Below are 14,513 nucleotides of genomic sequence, written 5' to 3'. Positions count from 1 at the left end.
GCACCCCTCGGCCCTGGCCTGACTTCCTGCTGGCACGCGGGCCCCGGGAGCACGTCTGCATGACGTCACTAAAAATAAGACTGGGAGGTTCTCCACTGCGTCCCTGGAGTCTCTCAGCAGCAACTGAGAATTGAAAGCACCCTTCCACAGGGGCCTGGTGCCGCCTCTGGGAAGGGACCAGCGGGCGGTCCTGCCAACGTAACGGTCCCCTCTGTGTCTTACGGGAACAAAAGGCAACTCACGCTGTTGGATGTTGTATTTTTAAATAAAAAGACTTTATTTATGAAATAAAATAGCAGCTAGCAGTTTAAGGAAACCTGGGGAGATATTACCTCACATAGGGGCACATATGCACCTTGGAAAATATTTGGCTAGGTCACAAAATTAGCATTTTTAGTCACCTGTAAAGTGCTGAGACATCTGTCTCGGGTGAATGCCTGCAGTGTTTTGTTTTTTTTTTTTTTTTTTAACCATCCAGTGAGTAAAACATTGACAGACAGATACACGTGGAGCACAGGGAACCCAGGTCACTCGCTCACGGTGACCGAGGCAGGCAGCCTGTGTGCCAGGGCCGTGCTGACCGAGGGCCACCCTGCCTGTGTCCTGTGTCCACCGCCAGCAAGGCCTCCCCCCACGACCAGCACCATGCATCCTCCAGGACGCGTTCAAAGCCAGACAGTGCTCCTGGTCGACAGGTGCAACACAGCAGGGAAGGATGGACCGAAACGCCATCTGCCCATCTCCGGTGACACGAAGACACAAGCATCTCTGACATGGGTATTGTGGTGTCGACCCTTGACTCTAAATATTGATAGGAATTGAGCATTTTGGTTCAAAGGAAACATTTTTTGTAAAATGTTACACATAATATATTGACTAAAACTTTGTTAATTTTTTTAATAGAAAATTGCGATATAAAAATACTACTTTGTTAAAAATATACAATACACGTATTATAGCACTTTGGAAAACCCAGCTCAACTCAGAAAGCAAATAACACCACCTGGACTGGTAGATTTTAACCGGCTTTCTTCATTGTTACGAAGTCTATTTTGGCGTTAAAGGATATACAACATAAATAAAAGTAGTGAATCTGAATCAAGTAAAACTGCTCTGAGGCTGTTAATACCCCTCCACTGCCGCATCTGCGAGACTTCCTGTGAGCTCCGAGTCTGCGGGCAATGGGGCAGACGCGGAGCACCCTCAGCTCCACGAGCGTTCACCCCAGGCTCTGCTGCGCGAGGGGCAGCTGGGGGCTGCCTGGAGATGCCCCCAGGACGGTATTGCACATTTCGGCCCCAGAGACGGTCGGGGATCCGTCCCCAAGCAGCGCGGCAGCAGTGAGCCCACGCGGGGCGTTGGCCTTGGCGGGAAGGCCCCGACGGGCCCATGGCTCACACATGCAGCAGGGGGATCTGCCAGACCATGAGGGACGAGGCCAGCTCCTCCGGCCGCTGTGGCCTGGCCTTCCTGCTCACGCGTCGGTGGCCCTGGCCCCCGCAGGCCACCAGCACGGAGCTGGCCCTGGGCCTCCGGGCCCGCCGGCCTCGGCTGGGGGACGTGCAGGGCAGGCGCAGGAGGTCCTGGGCGAGGCTCTCCTCTGGCCGGGGCTCCAGGGAGCCGGAGCCCTGGGAAGGGGTCGGGGACCCGGACGAGGAGGAGACGTCGCTGCCCTGGGTGACGGAGCCCGGCGAAGTGCCCAGCCAGACGGCGTCGGGGCCGCCCCGGCCCATGCAGAGCCCTGGCCCCTCGCCAGGGGGAGCATCCCGCTGCTCATCGTCCTGGGGGTCAGCGCCGGGTGGCGGGCTGTCCCTGGGCCTGTCCTTGTCGGCCTTGAGGGCGGCTGCAGCCATGACCAGGAACTTGACAGGCCCGTGGTGCGCGTGGTGGGAGACCAGGCCCCGTCCTGCAAGGGCACAGGGTGAGCTCGGCCCTCCAGGCAGGACCCCGCACTCCCCGGCCACCCACCACTCGGGATGCCCCGCACGCAGCGGCTCAGAAGGAAAACTGTGCCCAGGCCACAGTCCCCTGCACTTCCAGCTACTCTGAGAACGCCTTCAGAACCACAGCTTAGAAAAGTACAGCCACGGCTTTTGTCAACGGTATCTCAGTCGGGTACGTGCTTAGAATGGTTAAAGTGATAAAACAGGTATTTTGTTCTTTGCATCAGAGCTTTCTGACCTGCTGCATGTGCTAAATCAATTCAGTTGTGTCTGAATCTGTGAGACCCCATGGAGCCCGCCAGGCTCCTCTGTCCATGGGATTCTCCAGGCAAGAATACTGGAGTGGGTTGCCATGCCCTCCTCTAGGGGATCTTCCCAACCCAGGGATCGAACCTGAGTCTCTTACATCTCCTGCGTTTGCAGCTGGGCTCCTTACCACTAGCGCCACCTGGGAAGCCCGCTTCTAACATGACTCCCACCTCTTCCTTACAAACTGGCACCTAGCATGGTCGCTCATTCATTTCACTCCATCCTCTCCCACTACCTGTCCACCATCCTGCAGTAAAGAGACATTTCACATAACAAACGTAGAAGGTAAAGTTTCATTTGGGTAAAAGAGTAAGGCTAGATGAAGTACAAGCTAGAATCAAGATTGCCAGGAAAAATATCAATAACCTCAGATGTGCAGATGACACCACCCTTACAGCAGAAAGCGAAGAAGAACTAAAAAGCCTCTTGATGAAAGTGAAAGAGGAGAGTGAAAAAGCTGGCTTAAAGCTCAACATACAGAAAACAAAGATCATGGCATCCGGTTCCATCACTTCATGGCAAACAGATGGGGGAAACAATGGAAACAGTGATAGATCATTTTGGGGGCTCCAAAATCACAGCAGATGGTGACTGCAGCCATGAAATTCAACTACTCTTACTCCTTGGAAGAAACGTTATGACCAACCTAGACAGCATATTAAAAAGCAGAGACATTATTTTGCCTACAAAGGTCCGTCTAGTCAAAACTACGGTTTTTCCAGTAGTCCTGTATGGATGTGAGAGTTGAACTATAAAGAAAGTTGAGCACTGAAGAATTGATGCTTTTGAACTGTGGTGTTGGAGAAGACTCTTGAGAGTCCCTTGGACTGCAAGATTAAACCAGTCCATCCTGAAGGAGATCAGTCCTGAATGTTCACTGGAAGGACTGATGTTGAAGCTGAAACTCCAATACTTTGGCCACCTGATGCGAAGAACAGACTCATCTGAAAAGACCCTGATGCTGGGAAAGACTGAAGGCGGGAGGAGAAGGGGACGACAGAGGATGAGGTGGTTGGATAGCCTCACCAACTCAATGGACACAAGTTTGAGTAAACTCTGTGAGTTGGTGATGGACAGGGAGGCCTGGCATGCCCAGTCCATGGGGTCGTAAAGAGTCAGACATGACTGAACGACTGAACTGAACTGAAAAAAACAGGGTGTCCTTCCAATTTCTGTTTAGAAGTGCATTCCCCCCAGAGCACTCTCTGCTGTGGCTGTTGCTCCCTCCGTACTCGAGTGAGGTGAGACACATCTCGCAGCCCTGAGCTTGGCCTTGCAGGTCGTTTCCTGCTCTTTCTGCATCAGGCCTTGCTTCTCCATCTGGCTGCTTCCTGAGACAGGCTCCTGAAGGGGAAACCTAACTCCTGATGCTACAGCGTTTTCAGGTCCTTGACACCCAAGTGCTTTCCAAAAGGCCGTGCCCATTGGAGCGCCTCCCAACACTGCACAAAAGCACGACCGAGCCTGCTCAGGTGCTGGTCTCTTCTGCTGCAGAGCATACCAGCATCCGTCTTCACTGAGTAAACACGAATAGCAAGGCAGAAACTAACAGGTGGAGAAAGAGGTAACATGAAAACATGTTTTGAGGATGAGGGTCTCCCTGGACCACTGATGACAGAAACAGGAAAATAAAAGCATGACCTGATGAAATCCAAGTTGATAAACACAGTCTTTACAGGGTGAAATGAAGGAAAGAAGGGTGGGAGGAAAAGAGAGCGAGAAGCCACCGAAATAATTCATACTAAGTGAAGCCATAGCTGGACACAGACCCATGGGCTCAGTGAGCATCCGGGACAGGAAGAGGCCCCAGAGGCGCACGCGGCGTGCACTCACCAGTCACCTTGGGGATTCCCTGCAGACGTGGGACAGGCAGGGCCACCACGACACCCAGGCTGGTGCCCACCATAAGCAGGCCGTGGCAGACGAGCAGGCTGGTCACAGACAGCCGCTGGTGCCCTGGACGGAGGGACAGGAGAGCTTGTGCCTGCAGCCCACGCTCCGGGGCAGCGGTCCCGGGAACTGCCCGGAAACACTGCAGACCCCCCGAGCGCTCCCCGAGCCACACCTCCCGGGCAGCAGGTGTCGCCAGAGCCCTAAGCTCACACTGCGATGCTGCAGTCAGATGAGGAAGACTCCGAGGGGTGGGCGCGTCCCCGCTGCGCCAGGACCACACGGCCATGGCCAAGGGACAATCCGGGCACGACACTCTGGGCACCGCTGGGCCGGCGCTTCCAGAGCCGAGCGCATCCCCCGGAGCCGTGCAGGGAGACCATCTACTTCCAGGCAGAGCCGCACGCGCACACACACGCACGCACGCATGCACATACACGTCAGACAGCGGCCACCGTGAGCCAGGGCCCACCTGCACAGAGGAGACCCCACTGTGGGTCGGGCTCGCAGGGCAGCCCACCCCAAGCCTCGGAGGGAAGACACGACTGCACACTGCACAGAGAGGTCTGGGACAGGAGAGGCCCGAGGTCTGGGCAGCTCTGGGAAACACTGAGACGAGGCTCTGGAGTCCCAGGGAGGGCCGACTCCGGCCCCGTGGCCACCCCTCTGCGACCCTGCCCCCAGTAGCAGCGCCTCCAGCAGGAGCTCAGCCGGGCACCATCCAGCGGCTCCCTTCAGCGCTGCACTCAAGCGCAAGACCACCGTCCAGGCTGCTCCCGGGAAGCCAGGAGGACACTTAAGAACAGCTGGACCCTTCTGTTCTCCAGAAACGAGTCATTTCCAGCTTCTCGGCATTTGACCTGAAGTTCCCCTTAGATAAACAGTGTGAAAATGAATGGTCTAAACGCAAAAGCCAAAGGCAGGTCAGCATGTCTACAGAAGTCCCTTTATGATTACTTTAGCAGCAACAACCACCACTGAACTGAAAGAACAGCTACGGAAGCCAAAGAACTGGCTTTACTTCTGAACAGGCGTGTGGCTTTCAAGACGCTAGTGTAGAGTTCCCAGGAATCCTGAACGCGTGCCTGGGGGGCGGCTGCAGCTCTGGCAACGCCTAGGACCGGCATGTCTGCCTGCACCTCAGTCTGTTCCCTAGCTCAAACAGTCACTCTTGAGTCTGGCTTAAGTTGCTGAATTCCCTTCTGATGTGACTGATGGTACTTAGAAAAGCTACAGTGACTTTTTGATTAGATAGAAAATGTGGCTGTTTCATTTGGTGGCGTCACCCCTGGAAGGCGCTGCGTTCGCTGCTCGGGCCCTGCGAAGGCCGATCTGATGCGCACTCAGCACGCTCCACCCGCCCTGCTGCCCTGGACACAGCAGGAAACAGCTGCATCCTGGTGTCCCTCGTGACACCAGGAACCACACTCTGAACCTTGGCTGGAACTCCCCATCCCCAGAGCAGAGCTGGGAAGGCTGATCGGCTGCCCTTGCGAACGTGCGTGCTGACCCAAGGCGCCACCATCCACTGTCTGCTGAATCCAATGCGGTTTATGGCAAATGTGTGGCACTAACGGTGCTCAGAGTGAGCTCCAGAGAGGATGGAGAGAGGTGACTCGTCGCACAGACCTGGCCCACAGGGGTGCTGGCCAAGCCCCCGTAAACTAAACAGGTCATCAACACCGTGACAAAAACAGGCGTGAGTTACAGTATATATTTTTTTCCTCTTATTCCTCCTGGCCTGGAAAGTCTTCATTTCTAGAACCTACTGGGATCACACATTCCAAGAGAAAGAGCACACAGAGACAGGTTATGTGTTACTGCCGTTTCTGCATAAAATGCAAAGCCCACTCGGCGGCCTTGGGAACACAGCTGTAGAATGAGGCTCACACACGCGTGTCCAGGGTGATGGGAGCCCGGAGGCCGGGAATGCCACGGGCCCGCGGGGCACAGACGCACTGACTGAAGGCCTGAGTGTCAGGCAGAACACCACGAGGCACTCACTGGGCACCGCTGGCCCGAGGGTAAAACGATTCAAGAAGAAACGCGAGAGGGGTTCCCTGCTCCCAGATCACCGGTGCATGGAGAACCAGACCCGCGGCAGAGAGCTGTCTGAACATCCTAGCACCGCCGTCGGTGAGGCTGCGGCCGAGTTCTGCTCTAGCTTCCACCTTCCTCACGGCCCGCCACACCTGGCAGCTCCCAGTCCAGGAGTAAGATACGAGACGCAGACAGAGCGCAAACCCCCGGGTGCCGCCGAGCTGGTGAGGATGTCTCACACGTCACGCTGACACGGGGCCTACGCCACCCAGAGACTGTCCTGACGGGCCGCAGCTCAGGAGGAAAGGACCCAGGCCGGGGGCACTCGGGGCGGAGCGGGCGGGGGGGCAGGCGCGGGCCCGTGGCAGTGGGCAGGGCCATGTGGGTCCTGAGCCTCACGGCAGGAGCCACGCTGGTGGGTGAGACACAGCATTAGCCAGGGGCGGGGAGGGGGAGAGAGCGAGATGGGGCCCGCCCGCAGCCCAGCACACACGGGCCAGGGGCCTCCTGGGCTCTGACCCTCAGGGACTGGGGGCCGGGGCGCCTGGGGGCCTGCACAGATCCGCTCACACCACGCAGGGCGGCCTTTGCTCCGCCAGCAGCCAGGAGGGGCAGCCAATGAGGGGAAGGACAGGACGCGCCTGAGGCAAGAGCGGGCTTCCAGAAGGCCCGCGGAGACATGCACACGTGCCAGGCAACACACTACTACATGCTACATGCACATACACACTCATACACACGGGCCACGTGCTGATACACAACAAGCACACGTATATACCTAATAGCCACATGCCTACACACACACACACACACACACACGCGGCCCGCACGCCCCCCGCTCTGCACGCTGGCTGCTCTGAGTCCCGCTGTGGGAACACCCACCCTCCTGCGGCTGGTGGAGCCCAGTGTGGCCGCTCTGTGACTCCCCAGGGACCCCACTCCCTCCAGCCAGTCTCCCCTGTCCTCTGCTCCTCCACTTCAGGTCCTGCCCCGCCCCGGGGCTGCCCTGTGACTCCCCAGGGACCCCACTCCCTCCAGCCAGTCTCCCCTGTCTTCTGCTCCTCCACTTCAGGTCCTGCCCCACCCCGGGGCCGCCCTGTGACTCCCCAGGGACCCCACTCCCTCCAGCCAGTCTCCCCTGTCTTCTGCTCCTCCACTTCAGGTCCTGCCCCCCTACCCCGGGACCTGCTGACTGCAAGGAATGGTCCTGACCCTCGGCTCTGGCTCTGAGGAGGGGCCCTCGCCGGCCCGTGCCCCAGCCCTGGGGAAGGCCCCACCTGGCAGCATGTGGTGGACTGGGGTGGCGATGTTGACGTCCTGTAGGTGCTTGAGTGTCTCCGTGTGGAACAAGCGGAGCGTGGACCCCGAGGTGAAGGCGACCCAGATGCCCACGCCGGCGATGGCCATGTGTGAGACCACCATGCCCTCCTCCTGGTGGGCCTCCAGCTGGCCCTGCGGAGACAAGGGAATGGACACAGCGTGGCGTCGGGCGCTGCGCGCTGAGTCTCGGGCGGCCTGTCATCCCCCCATCCGTGTGCAGTGTCCAGCCGGCGCCCCAGACCTCACCTCCCGTCAACCACCTGCCACGAGGGCCCTGTCACCCCAGACCCAGGGGCGCTGAACAGCGGGCCCTGGACGCGTGCGGACCCATCAGCCCCCAACCTGAAGGGAGCGAGGGGCCGCACTGCCCGTGGGGAGACCCGGGAGGCAGCGGGCTGCTCGCCTGCTCTCAGCGCCCTTCCGCGTCCCCCACTCTGGTCCCTGCATGGCCGCCTGCTGCTGCTCTGTCTGGCCGGGTCCCCCCAGGCCTCGGGGCTGCGTGTGCCCCCACCTCCATCCTGACCGCCCTGCTCTGGGAGAACCCTAGGAGGACCCCTGCACCCTGTCCCCACAGTGGACAGCTGGTGCTGGGCAGCTGCGGTCACTGCCAAGGACTGGGGGTCAGGTGGCGTGAAGCCTGGCAACTCCGGGAGAAGGAACAGCATGCCCACAGAAGCCCTCTTAGTCCAGAGTGGATCACAATCCCGCCCCACTCCCTGCCCTGGAGAGAGGTCACTGAAGACCCCCTAAGGCTAGGAGGCAGGCTCACCCCTGTCCTGGGGCAGCTCCTCAAGCGCTGAGAGCAGGGGGCATTCACCACCCGCGACGCAGGCTGCGCACCGTCCTCGCACGCACATGGGAAGGGTCTGCTGGCAAACCTTCCCGCCGCACCCACACCGCCGGGCACCCCCGAACTGGACCGGAGGCGGACCTGCGAGTGTGCTTTTATTTGGATGGGGATTCCGGTCCCTAGGCATCACACCCCGTCTTAAGTGAAGGTGGCCCCGAGCAGCTTGGGGGGCTTCTGAGGGCCCTGCACAGGGGCTGGAAAGCCTGGGGAGGAACGGCCGGGGGTCACCCTGAAGCCAGAACTGGGGCACCACCAAGATTCTGGAGCCGCGGCGCTCGCGGCTGAAGCACACACCTCCGGCGCCGCTGCAAGCCACAGCCGCGTTCCCTCCGAAGGCAGGCCCCTCCCACGCGCATGTGCCCCTCCCACGCGCATGTGCGCCTCCCACAGAGTCTCCCGCACGTGCAAGCGGCTGCGCCAGCCCTGCGGTCAGGAAGGCGCCCCGAGGCCTCAGGGAGAGGCGCTCCCGAGCGCACACGGAACGCCGCGGTCCGCCTTCCGGGGAAGGACGCCTGCGGCCGGCAGCAGCTCGGGGCTCGGCTCCCGCACGCCGTCTGCGGTGCGCCACTGCTCCTCTGCTGCCACTGCTGTCTCCGTGGGGGCGACACGGGGTCTCGCGGGCGCTTCCGTCTGCGTTGCCCTGAGGACTAACGATGTTGTGCGCCCTTCCCTGCGTGCGCGGGCCAACTGGGTATCTTCCCTGTGGAATGGCCCGCGCAGACCCTCGGTCCACCTCTGAACCGGGCTATTCCTGCTCTGACTGCTGAGCCGCCAGTTACGTGAGCCGTTCGCTGCACATCCTTGGCGGGTCCGTGACTTCCCGAGGGTCGGCCTTCCACTCTGTTGGCAGCCTGCGGAGGGGCTGGGCTGCCCCACCCACGCCGTCACGTGACAGGCACAGAGGTTCCCTCCCTCTTCTGTGAACCGGTGCAGACCCCTCGGGAAGCCCACTGCCCAGACGGGGCTACAGGAAGCGGACGCCCGTGTCACCCCACGCCCTGCGCACCGCCGAGAGGGTGGGCGGCCGGCGTGAGGCCCGCGTGCGGACACTGATCTCCCGTGTCCGGTCACGTCCGAGGGAGAGCTCAGGACAGCGGGGCCGCCCCGGCAGACAGGGCCAGGGGCCCCCCAGAGAGGAACAGGGCGCCGCGGGGCCATCCCCGCGCTCCCAGAGCCTGACGGAGCGCCGTGCCCGCGGCCCGCTGGCGGCCGACTGTCTCAGCTCAGCGCTGAGGCTTCTGCAGGGAGCCCGGAGGCCGCAGCCTGGGTAGGCGGCTGGTCCCGCCCCCGCCCCTACCCCGCCCGGAGCAGGCCCGCTGCTTCTCCGGGACCACAGTCCTGCAGGTCCTCCGGTCACGTATCTCCCAGGAGGAACTCACTGGCCAGTCCTGGTGCCCCCTGGGGCCCCACGCCCACCAGCGCAGCGTTCCCTCCAGAAGGGCCTCAGTCCCCAACCCGCTGCCCTCCACCTGCAGGCACGGGAACTCTCCCACGGAGCTCTGCAGTAACGTTCTCAGTGCAACCTCACCCCCCTCCCCTCACCCCGTCGCAGAAAATCCTCCCAGAAGGCAGATTTCCTCACATCTGGTCCGAGTTTAAATCCCTGCCCGCCCACCGCCTCTGGAACACAGCACGGAGCTCAGGGTCACGCAGCAGCTGGTTCCGGAAACAGAACCCAGCACACCACCTCGTGGCCACAGCCTCCGCCTCGCCAGCCCTACCCAGATGGGCCGTGCCCCCAAGCCCTACACGGGCCAGAGGCTGACAGCCCCCGAACCCAGGCGAGGCCTCAGCGCCCTGGCCCAGCCTATGCCCCTCACGCCCCCACGCCCACGCCCACGCCGTTTCTGGGCCATAAGGGCCCAGAACCACCTGCTCACGTCCTGGCACCCATCAGCCCGGCCCTGGGACATTGTGGGGGACATTGTGTGTCCTTCCTTCTGGGGAAGCCCGCCCCCTCCCCCGGACAGGGCCGCTTTGGGGGTCAGGTCCCTGCATAGAGGGCCCCTGCGTGGTGCAGTGCCTGACAGCTGGCATCTTAGAGGCAGGATGTGAGGCCTGGCAGACCCAGAGCTGTCCTCACCCAGACAAGCCCCCCAGGGCCAGCAGCCAGCGTTGCCCTCATCCACCCCGGGCACCGTGGCCCGCCCGTGAGTTCTCCCCGTGTGCCGGCACTCTGCACGTGGTGAGCGCAGGACATGGCTCCCTGCGTGACAGCACTCTGAGTAAGAGCTCATCTCAGGACGCTCCCTTGCCTCCTGCTGTCTCAGAGGCCTGGTCTTCTGTTTGAAAACAGGAAGTGTGGGCAACAGGGCACCTGAGTCTCCTTCTACCATGAGGTCGTGAGGCTCCAGACTCCAGAAGCCTCGGAGGGGCAGGGTCCCGACCCTGAGTGGATGTCTCAGAACCGGCCCACCCGTGGGCTCAGCACTGTCCCCACTGTGCCCTGCGTTCTGTCTTTCTACAGAGTGACCGGAATTAACTCGGAAGAGACGCATCAACTCAGAAAACACTCTGCTACCTTAATAACGTTTCCGTTTCATTCTTCCCATTTTCCCCTTCAGCATCGGGGGTGGGGGTAGAAGGAAAGCTTTCTGTCCTTCTTTCCTTCTGCCTGTCTGTCTGCAGTCAGGAGCACTGCACGCTGCAGGCAAGCGTTAAGGAAGAGCAGGCCTCAATGGAAACAGCTCCAGTAGGAAAACTGAGACCGAAACTAAACCGCAGCCCCCAGACACAAAGCTGCATGGTCAGCACCTGCAGAGCCCGGAATGTTCCGCCGGCTCCCAAAGGTCAGGCTACCTTCCGAGCTGCAGCCGTGTTCCCAAAGCTCGACATTTTCCTAAAAGGCATGAAATGAGTCCCAGAAGAGAGGTTTTCGTAGCTGGGAAGGAGAAAGAAGCCTGACCCCCAAATCCAAGCGACGCAGCTCCATTTCGCGCACTGAGCATTCACGGTTCCCTGTCTGCTCTCCCTGACCCGGTGGTGGGCAGGCGGGGAGTTCCATTCCCGCAGCGCTGGGCACACGGCCTGCCCACAGCAGCACCATGACCCTGAGCTGGCCCTGCACCCTCGCCACCACCTGGACCCAGGCCAACCACCGCCGAGCAGAGGTCACTGCAAGCACACTCGTATGCCGCTGAACCTCAAACACCCTTTCCTTCCGAATGTACATCGTACCTCACCTCCTGCTTGACCCAACCCAGAAAGAGTGCAGCCTCGTGACCGTCACGGCACCACGCCGTGACTGCCCACGGCACCTTCGGGAACTCTCCCAGCAGCAGCTGCCCACATTTACCCTACACCCCAACCCCCACCAAAGAGGGTGGAGACCACCGTGATTCAGATCTCTAGAGCTACACCAACAGCCCACTGTGGTCTCCCAGCACGACGGAACCACGGGACAAGTTACATTTTTAATAACAGCTTCTCTCTATATAAATACATCTACTCATTTTGGTACTAAAAATGCACAGAAAGGAGGCTCTTACTTAAATCCAAATAAACTATTTCTGAGTATCCAAGATTTACAGCATACACGCTCTTTGAAATTTTTGAATGGAATATATTCTGATGATTATAAGGTGGTACTGTTATGTTAGCCTGGAACTGCCCTGGTGGTGGCTACAGAAACCACCTTTCTGGCTTTTGGTATGAACTTCTGACAAAACTAATGCACGGGTTTTGGAGAAATGTCCTAAAGCAGCGGTCCCCAGCATTGTTGGCACCAGGAGCGATTTCATGGAAGACAATTTCTCCACGGGTCGAGGGGGAATAGTTTTGGAAGGCGACAAGCGCGTTACATTTACTATGCGCACTACTTGTTTCACCACATCAGCTCCACCTCAGGTCAGCAGGCGCTAGACCCTGGAGGCTGGGGACCCCTCTTCCAATGAAAGGTTATTATATTATTATTCCTTCTGTGTGAAAAGACATTGAAATACGACCACCGTGCAGTGTGGGGCTGACTGGGATGTGAACTCTGACTCTCACTAGCTGACTGATAAGGTGGTGCTGCTGAGGTGCACAGCGGGAAAACGTGGTTCCAGCAAGAGGTTTCCACGCTGAGTCTCCTGAGCAGGCGCTGTGGTCAGTGACTTCACGCTTCACTGAGGGTGTCTTACTACCCTGAGGTACGTGAAGTAAGAAGGAGCAGATGCAGAGAAGCAGAAACAAGTTACTACACAAACACTGAGCAGGGATTACCCTGGAGGGCCAATTGTGGGGACTCAGCGCCCTCACTGCCGGGACCCTGGGTTCAATCCCTGGTAGCGGAACCACAATCCCGCAAGCTGTGCGGCACAGCCAAATGAAAAACAAACAGGAAACACTGGGCAAAGCCAGGTTTCTCTCTTGCCATCAGCCCCGTCTCCTCTCCTGCTGAGCGCTGACCCTTTGTCACCCGAGGAGGCTCTGTCCTGCGGGCCCCGGGGAGGTCACATCAGAAGCACGGAGGAGCGGCTTGTGGTCCAACGGCCAGCGCACCCCACTGTCTGCGCCTCGTGTCTGTGGCTTTGTTTGGGCTCTAATGTCCCTCCGTCCACAATGCCTCCAGGGTAAAGAGTTGGGGTCTGAGACCCAGCTCTGATTTCTCCAACAGCTGTCATCTCTACTGAATAAATCTGGTTACCGCACTGATGAGAAACAGCTCTTCAATCAAACACTAAGCTTCCATATGTCCCTGAAGACTTCCCACTATGTTCCTACCGAACACATTTTTTAAAGTAACATTAATACTAATCAGCAGGTACGCAATGCATAATTATCCCATGGGTGTGGCTGGAAAAGGGCTGTGGGATCCTCAAGTTAATCCTTCTTCCCATGCCAAAGAGGAGGGCTCTCCCCTTAGCGCAGTGGCCACGGGCAAGACGCTGCCTGAGCTTTCTACAGGCGAGGGCCGTGCCTCAGCCACGCCTGGGAAGTCACTGCACTGGTGCACGGCGTCTTTCCCACACGGCGTCGCCACTTAAAACAACTTACCTCCACGGCGAGAGTCTCCACACCGATGATGGAAACTTGACCTCCAGACGCCGCCCAGAGCGTGTCTTCCATCAAGAGCAGACTTCGAACTGGGAGGACGCCTAACTTAATCACCGTTTGAGGCTCGGAATTCCAGGATCCATCTTAAAAGAAAATATTTCTTTCAATTTCATTCAAATTCATTTCTCAAACTGACATTTCTTCAAAGACGACACAGAGATGGCTAACAGGTACATAAAAAGATGCTCAGCATCACTCATCATCAGGGAAATGTAAGCCAAACCCGCAGTGAGATACCACCTCACACCTGTCAGAATGGCCATCACCAAAAAGGCAAGAAATGACAAGCGCTGGTGAGGATGCAGAGCAAAGACAAGCCTTGTGCACTGCTGCTGGGAATGTAAGCTGGTGCAGCCACCGTGGAGAAAGGTATGGAGGTTCCTCAGAAAGCTGAAAAGAACTACCACACGCTCCAGCAGCGCCACTGCTGGGCACGTATCAATCCACACAGAACAGAAACACCACTCTGAAATGAGAACACACCCTGCAACGTTCACCGCAGCATTATTTACGACAGCCGAGACACAGAAGCAACCTACGCTGCTGATGGATGAGCAGACACAGAAAACGTGATATGCACACACACAATGGAATATTACTCAGCCATAAGGAAGAAAGAAATCTTGCCATTGGTGAGAGCATGGATGGACCAGCAGGACTCGATGCTAAGTGCAATGGGTCAGAGAAAAGGAGACACTGTTATGGTCTCACTTATATGTGGAATCTAAAAGAGCCAAACTCATAGAAACGGAGTAGAAGGGTGGTTGCCAGGGGCTGGGGGTGGCGGAGACAGGGAGATGATGGCCAAAGGGCACAGACTTCAGTTATAAGGCGAAAAGCTCTGAGGATCTAACGCACAGCATTATGGTTACAGTTAACAACATACTTGAAACTTGTTAAAAGAAAGGACCTTAAATGTTCTCAGAACAAAAAGAGCAATGGCTAGCACGTGATGCGATGGGGGTGAGAGCTAGCAGGTGGTGGTGACCACTTTGTTACACGTACGTGTATCAAGTCAAGATACGGTGTACCTCAAACTTACAGTGTTATATGTCAGTCATATCTCAGTAAACTTTGGGGGGTAGGTTTAAGTTCACCCAATAAACAAAAATAAAGCCTGAATA

At 58.3% G+C, this 14,513-nt stretch overlaps 1 protein-coding gene across 4 annotated transcripts in view; it reads right to left on the bottom strand.

Annotated features, from left to right (window-relative positions):
- Positions 1-251: 251 nt before the first annotated feature.
- The window catches only part of ARHGEF10 (Rho guanine nucleotide exchange factor 10), a 61,499-nt gene continuing 47,237 nt past the window's right edge, over positions 252-14,513 (bottom strand). For all 4 annotated transcript variants that reach the window (XM_069573372.1, XM_069573373.1, XM_069573374.1 and 1 more), the window contains 4 exons: positions 13,330-13,472; positions 7,460-7,634; positions 4,086-4,208; positions 252-1,906 (listed from right to left, as the gene is read on the bottom strand). In XM_069573372.1, the coding sequence (XP_069429473.1) occupies positions 1,395-1,906; positions 4,086-4,208; positions 7,460-7,634; positions 13,330-13,472 (953 nt within the window). In that variant the 3' untranslated portion in view covers positions 252-1,394. The remainder of the gene's footprint in view (positions 1,907-4,085; positions 4,209-7,459; positions 7,635-13,329; positions 13,473-14,513) is intronic.

Source organism: Ovis canadensis, chromosome 26, assembly GCF_042477335.2.
Source record: "Ovis canadensis isolate MfBH-ARS-UI-01 breed Bighorn chromosome 26, ARS-UI_OviCan_v2, whole genome shotgun sequence".
Lineage (NCBI taxonomy): Eukaryota > Metazoa > Chordata > Mammalia > Artiodactyla > Bovidae > Ovis > Ovis canadensis.
Note: the sequence above shows the minus strand (reverse complement) of the source record. Positions and strands in the feature narration are given on the sequence as shown.